The sequence below is a fragment of the Cynocephalus volans genome, chromosome 10 (assembly GCF_027409185.1).
Source record: "Cynocephalus volans isolate mCynVol1 chromosome 10, mCynVol1.pri, whole genome shotgun sequence".
Taxonomy (NCBI): Eukaryota; Metazoa; Chordata; class Mammalia; order Dermoptera; family Cynocephalidae; genus Cynocephalus; species Cynocephalus volans.
Window position 1 is genome coordinate 104694405 of NC_084469.1, and position 6551 is coordinate 104700955.

The 6551-nt window shown below is 60.3% G+C and overlaps 2 protein-coding genes across 2 annotated transcripts; both read right to left on the reverse strand.

The window, feature by feature from the left end:
• Window positions 1–89: 89 nt before the first annotated feature.
• On the reverse strand, window positions 90–2545 carry DNASE2 (deoxyribonuclease 2, lysosomal). The gene is made up of 6 exons (XM_063112379.1): window positions 2334–2545; window positions 2010–2190; window positions 1840–1918; window positions 1350–1514; window positions 1062–1259; window positions 90–640 (listed from the first exon to the last, which is right to left on the reverse strand). The coding sequence occupies exons 1-6, from the start codon at window positions 2426–2428 to the stop codon at window positions 261–263; spliced, it is 1098 nt and encodes a 365-aa protein (XP_062968449.1). The 5' UTR covers window positions 2429–2545; the 3' UTR covers window positions 90–260.
• Window positions 2546–3624: 1079 nt separating this feature from the next.
• KLF1 (KLF transcription factor 1) lies at window positions 3625–6551 on the reverse strand. The gene is made up of 3 exons (XM_063113017.1): window positions 6465–6551; window positions 5008–5833; window positions 3625–3800 (listed from the first exon to the last, which is right to left on the reverse strand). Exons 1-3 carry the CDS (start codon window positions 6549–6551, stop codon window positions 3625–3627), a joined length of 1089 nt encoding a protein of 362 aa, XP_062969087.1.

Here is a 6551-nt window from a genome sequence, read left to right on the forward strand (position 1 = left end):
ACCAGCTGCCCCAGACCCTCAGGGAGAGAAGATTGCTGCAGTGCTGTTCTGTGTCCCAGTGCCCACCTGAAGAAAAGGTTAACAACCTCATCCACCAATTTCCTTTACTCCTCAACAATCTTGAGTGGCACTTGTTATGACTCCCATTTTGCAGATTAGCTGACTGAGTCACAGTAAGGTTAAGGCACATAATTAAGGTCACACAATTAGGAAAGGGTTGAACTGGGATTCAAATTCAAGTCCCAGCTGGTTCCTGAGCCTTAGCTCTTATATGCTCTGCTGGGCTTCCTGGCCCTGCTCTCCTCCCTACAGGGCTCCCAGGCCTTCACCAGGGGTTGGAAGGCCTTCCAGAGGGCCGGCAGCTGGGTACACAGCGTGCCCCCACCCCGGTGCTCCTCTCCGAGGTTCCGATTCATGTCACCCACGCAGGTCCATGGCCCTTCCAGGGCCACACACCATTTGGAGTGGTCCTCTGTAGCATTGAAGGTTGGCCCAGCTGGCCCAGGGAAGGCTATCTGGGTCACATCCAGAACCTGCCAGGTCCCTGAGCAGTTGGAGGGCAGAATGCCTGGAGAGTTCTGCCAGAACTGGACCTGCAGGTTGCTGCCAAGAGCTGTCGCCAACCATCCAGAATACAAGTCTGCAGAACATGGAAAGATGGCATGGTTAGTAGCAGGGCTACTGCTAGGGATCCCTAGGCCACTTCCCCTCTCTGAACTCAGTTTGCTCGGTTTTCAATTCTCTGCAACCCCAGGAATGACAACATTAACATTAACAGCCTTTACTAAACGCTCATATGCATCACTTCATTCACAACTATTTTTTTAGGTAGGTATCAGTATCCCTATTTTTCAGATGAGTAAACCAAGACTCGGGTTAAATACCATACATCACAAGCCAGAAATTAATATTTGAACCCAGGTCTGTTGGTTGTTTACCTCTCATGTGATTATGGCTCCCAAAGAGAGCTGGTCTCTATCTCTGGCTTGCCCTCAGCCATGGACACACCAGACACCCCTCTGCAGAGACAGAGCTCTCCAACTTTCAACCTCAGGGCTCACCGTCTCCAAAGCTTCCGGATTTGGCAAAGCTCTGGAAAGTAGCCCCCTCCTGTGATGTAAGTGTTACACTGCTGTTCCAGGGTGCGTGGCGAACATGGTGGCCCTTGACCACCTCCTCCAGGTCGGGGAATTTCTGGGCAAAGACCCCCTCCAGCTTGTGATCATAGACCAGAGGGAAGGCATAGGTCAGCTGCCTTCCTGGAAAACAAGGGGAGAAGGGAATGTGAGACCGTTCTGGGTTCTGGTCGAGGAATCCAGGACTCACCCTGCCTCCCTGACTCCACTCACCAATCCTCTGGAACTGGGTGAGGGGAAAAGACACACAGAGCAGGGTCTGCCCGAAGTGTCTGGCATTGTAAGGCCAGCTGTATGCACCAGAGGCGGCAGGTGGAGGAAATCGAGGCACGCTGTGAACCAGCCAGAAGCCCCCTTCTTGGTCCAGGAGCAGGACGCCTGCACCAGAAGAGAGGATCGGGGCGATTGATCAATCTAGCCCAGCAAGCTCATCTGGCAACGAGGAACACCCTCTGTTTGCAGGGCGGCTTGGAGACGGTGTGGGCAATGTCAGGACCACCGCTGGACTCAGTTTCCCCAGACATACATTCTTATAGTCGAGAGTAATGCCAAGATTAATATAAGAAGAGGAAACAGCAGATGGATGCCCAGGGTTTGACAGGGCAGCCCTCCTGCCCTCCTCCTCCCCTCCAGGTCAGGGGTTAGCTTAGGAAAATATATACAGAAAACAGAAACCCTCTCCAGCACCCAATCCTGGGCTCACCCTTGGTGTGCCCACGGCTGGAAGAGTCCTGAGCCTTGCTGAATTTAGGCGGCTGGTCGTTATAGAGCAGGAAGGCGAGCTGGAGGAGATGGACAGGGTCAACATGAAGGTTCTCCTGCAGGCGGGCCCACCCTAAGGTCCCACCCCAGGTTCTGCCGGCACCCCTCCACCTGACTGGCGTTTCTCCGGTACAGCGGCAGCAAACTGCGGCCCACGGCCCCCGCCGTGCTGTTGATGAACCCCACGCCATCGCGCCAGCCCCCTGAGCCCTCGTCCATGTACTTATACTGCAGCCCGCTCCGCTCCGCATCCCCGGACCCGCTGTGGGCCGGCAGCTTGTAGACCACGAACCTGGAGGTTGGGGGATGCAGAGGAATGGGGGAGGGGAAGAGAAGGAACCCCAGGCTCCTCCGAGGAGCCCAGCCATCCCGGAGACCCCCCGGAGCTGTGCCCCCACCTGGCCTCGGGGGAATGGTCAGCGCCCGCGCACTCACCAGTCCACAGGCTGCCCCAAGTCCCCATAGCAGGTCAGGGCCCCCGCAGGGACCCACAGCAGCGCGGCCAGCAGCAGCGGGCTCAGCGCGGCCATGTGACCGGGATCGAGAAATCTGTGTCAGGACCGCGGGGCGCAGGGTAGGTCACGAGTTTGGTGGGGCCGGGCGCCTGGCTACTCTCACTTCCCCAAACTCGTCTAGGAACCTGGGCTGGGACATCACGAGTATGGAGACTCCGCCCCCGAGACGAGTATGGAGACTCCGCCCCCGAGACGAGACGCCGCGATCCCGAGAGGCAGTCGCCGGGGCCCAGGCGGGCGGGGCTTCCTCTCCCGCTGTCCCGCCCCCGGCCCCGCTCCCGCCTCCCCGGCTTCAGGATCAGGCACAAGTTTGGATTTTTTTCCTTTCCAGCCTCACAACCTCGGCCAGCTCTTGTGATGTGACCTTTACTCTCTTAAGGGGCCCTTGTGCTCCGGATCCTCCCCTTTTTCATTCTGCACGTTTTCCTGGAGCTCCCCTGCACTATCCAAGAGGTCACTTTGGATCATGGCCAGGCTGAGGGCTCTTAAATGAAGGCAGACTGTCGCTGTGAATGTCCCCTGTGTTCAAGGCAGGAGACAAAGACAGTGTAGCCTGATCTTGAGGGGGAGAAGATGAAGGGGGGCAAGTCCTGCAGTGCCTGAGGGGGGTCTTTGGAGGTGAGGGGGTGCCACTGAGGTTTAGGAGATGAGGGTGTGTATGGCCCCCCAATATCACCTCTGGGGTATGGCCTCCATCCATCTTCCAGCCCCCAAAACCACAGAGTCAGGCCAACGCTGAAGCTTTATCTAGGAGGGGCATTTTCATAGGACCCATAACCATTCAGAGCTGATGCCAGCCACTTCACGGTGTGAAGCCCCCTTCTAGACCCAGGGTCTCTGGGAAGCCTCACCCCACACCTCGTCCCCCTGTCCAGGGCCGCCTGTGAGCTGGTCTGAGGTTCCAGCTCTCTGAGAGCCTGTCTCTCTGTCTCAGGTGTCTGAGGGTCTATCTGAGCCTGTTTATTTCATGGTCAGTCTTGGTGCGTCTGTGTGACCGTTGGATGTCTCTGTGTGGCTCCCTGTGGCTGAGGACATGTGGGAGCTTCCATAGGAGGCTCCCCCAGGTCTGTCTATGGGTCAGTTCTTGATTTTTCAGTGGATACGTGGGCCGCGAGTCCGGACTAGGATCCGTCCTTGAGAAAACCACCCTACATGGATCCACTCTTGCCCCATCCTCAGGCCCTGGAAGGGTCCAATTGCCGGGGCAGGGCTCAAAGGTGGCGTTTCATGTGCAAGGCCAGGTGGTCGGAGCGCGAAAAAGCGCGTGGGCAGAGCTGGCAGCGGAAGGGGCGCTGTCCCGTGTGCTTCCGATAGTGGCGAGTGAGCTCATCCGAGCGCGCGAACCTCCAGCCACAGCCGTCCCACGTGCAGGCGTATGGCTTCTCCCCTGGGGGGAGGGGGGGGAGGAACCCGTAAACACTATTGTCCGCCCCACCCTATTCAGTGCCAGGGCCACCTGCATCTGGCCGCACCCTTTTGCTCAGCCTGGGCAGGTACTAGAGTGAGGCAAGGCAGGCACCTAGGGCGCAGACTTTAAGGAGACACTCACTCTCAGGGGCCGGCCATATCTGCACCCAGGTCCTGCCCTCTGCCACCCTGCCCCTTCCTTCTTCCTTTGTACCGGCAGCTGGCACCATGTCCGTTCTCATTTCCTGGGCCCTAGCCGGCCCCCTCCACCACTGGCCCCACTTCCTGTGCCCTGGTAGCCTGCCCCTGCGTCCTAATACCGTCCACCCCCTTCCTTTGGTCCTGCTCCCTGTGTTCCACGCCCTTCCTTGCACCAAGGTACCCTTCCAGCTGCTGCCCAACCTTGTCCTTGACCTTGGTCTCTGAGTCCCGAAATCCACTCTGGCGTTCCAAGCCCTGTCCTCAGTGATTATGCTCTCCTCCTGCCACTCTTGTCCCCTCTCCCCTGAGCCCGGGACAGGTCTGTACACCAGGCCCCACCCTCAGGCCCCACCCTTAAACATAGGCCTCACCCCTCCTCCATTACACGGCCCCGCCCCTGTCTTCCACTCCTTGAGAACCGGCTTCTCCTTCTATACCCGCACTCCTCCTGTTTCCCAGCACTTCCTCCGACCCTCTTACACCTGCCTCTATATCTGGGCCCCTTCCCCTGTGAGCTGTCCCTGAAACTGTCTCTGCCCCTGTGTATCACCTCCTAGGCCCACCCACGCCTCCTACACGTCTGGTTCCGCCTCCAGGCCAAGCAACTTGTCCACTCCTCGCAGCCCCACCCCCTACACCACCAGCCCTGCTTTCTGCTCCTCCGCCCATACGTAGCTCAAATCTTACCCATCAATCCCTAGCATTGTAACGCTTCCCAGGTTTTCCAGGTCCTCTCTCTGCCCCCACCCGCCTGCTGCACCGCTGCCCTGTCCTCTGGCCTGCCCCTGCCCCTGAAGTTCCAGCCCGGCTCCCAGGGACCTCAGCCCCGCCCCTTGCTTCCGGACTCTGTCTTTAGCCCCGCCTCCGGCGTTACAGGCCCGCCCCTTGCGCCGGGTCTTTGCCTCTAGGCCCTCCCCTTGTCGTGGGTTTCCGCTCCCGGACCCCGCCTCCAGCCCCGCCCCCGCACCTTGGCCCCGCCCCCTCACCCGTGTGCGTGCGCAGATGCGCCTTCAGGTGGGAGCTCTTCGTGTAGCTCTTGCCGCAGCCCGGGTATTCGCACGTGTGCGCCGCCTGCCTCTTGCGAGCCCACGAGCGCCGGTTGCGCTTGGTTGGAGCGGCCTCTGAGATCATTCCTGAGTCTCCTGCGGTCCCCCGGAGTCCCACGCCCACCGTCCCGGGTCCCAGACAACTCAGGAAGGAGGGGGATGCGGCGGGGCCTGGCGCGGACGCTGGGAGCCCGCGCAAGACATGGAAGTGCCCTTGGTACTGAGGCGCCGGGTACAGCGCGGGGTACCCGGACAGCAGCCCGTAGGGGGCGCCCGGCGCCGCGGGCACTGAAAACCCGGTCCTCGGGAAGTAGCTACCCGAGGAACCCGCGCCCGGCCCTGTGTACACCGGCTGCGGCGGCAGCACCTTGGGCTCTGGGGCCAGGGCCAGGGCTGAGCCCACGAAGGCGTCGGGGGCCGGGATTTGTGGGGTGGGGCGCGCCCAGCCCGAGTGCTCATCGGGACCCAAGAGCCCAGCCAGCAGCCCCGGGCCTTCTGCGTACGCGCCCAGAGTCTCGGGCGGCGGCGGGTATTGCGTCCCGGGGCCCTCGCTGGGCGCCAGAGCGCAGGTCCGGGGCGCGCCAACCGGTTCTGGGCCCGGGAAATTGGTGAGGAGGAGATCCAGGTCCCAGGCGGCGGCCGCGTCCCTCTCATCGTCTTCGTGCTCCCCAGGCGGGTTCTCCAACTCTAGCTTCACGTGAAGGGGTGGCCCTGTGGAGTCGGGTGGACCCGGGCCCATGTCCTGCGCCTCGTCGGAGCGCCACCACTGCGGGAGGGAGCGGGCAGCTTGAGGCTTCAGTGGACGCTGGGCTACTCTGCCCAGGGACAGCGTGGGCTGGATACCCTGATGCGGGCAGGGCTGGCCAGAGGCTTTGGAAAGGGGGCTTGTTTGCCTGTCTGTCAGTCTGTCCCACTGCTCCCCCAAACCCTCCAGCTCCAGGGACATAGGTCTATCAGGTCTGGCTGGAGACAGGAGATAAGACTTCCATTATCTTGAACCACAGTCAGGGATGGGGGAAGGGGTGGCAAAGTCGGGGATAGAAGGCTGGTGGGGGGGAGGACCAGCCTTGACTCAGTTTCCCCCAAGAACCTCCCTCTCTCCATCTCCTAACAAGATTAATTTCCAAGCCCTGGGTGTGCCCCAAACACATCTACCATTTCCTGCTGTCTGGGAGATTGTCTCTGGGCCTAGACTAATACTAGTATTAAGCTCAGAGCCTCAGTTTTCTATTACAGAAATAGGACTGACCCAGAACCTCAAATCCTTAGACCACCACCCCCAGACTGAGCTCAGACCCCTGACCTGGACTTAAGATACCCCAGGCCTGGCCAGGTCTCTTGATTCAGGCCTGACCTCCAGGATCCCAGCCAGCCCACCTAGATCCCAGTGGCCCCACCTTGAGAAAGTCTTCCTGTGTGTCCGGGAAGGGACCCAGGGTAGTCAGTGTGCTGATGGAGGGCAAGGCAGTTTCGGCTGCGGCCAT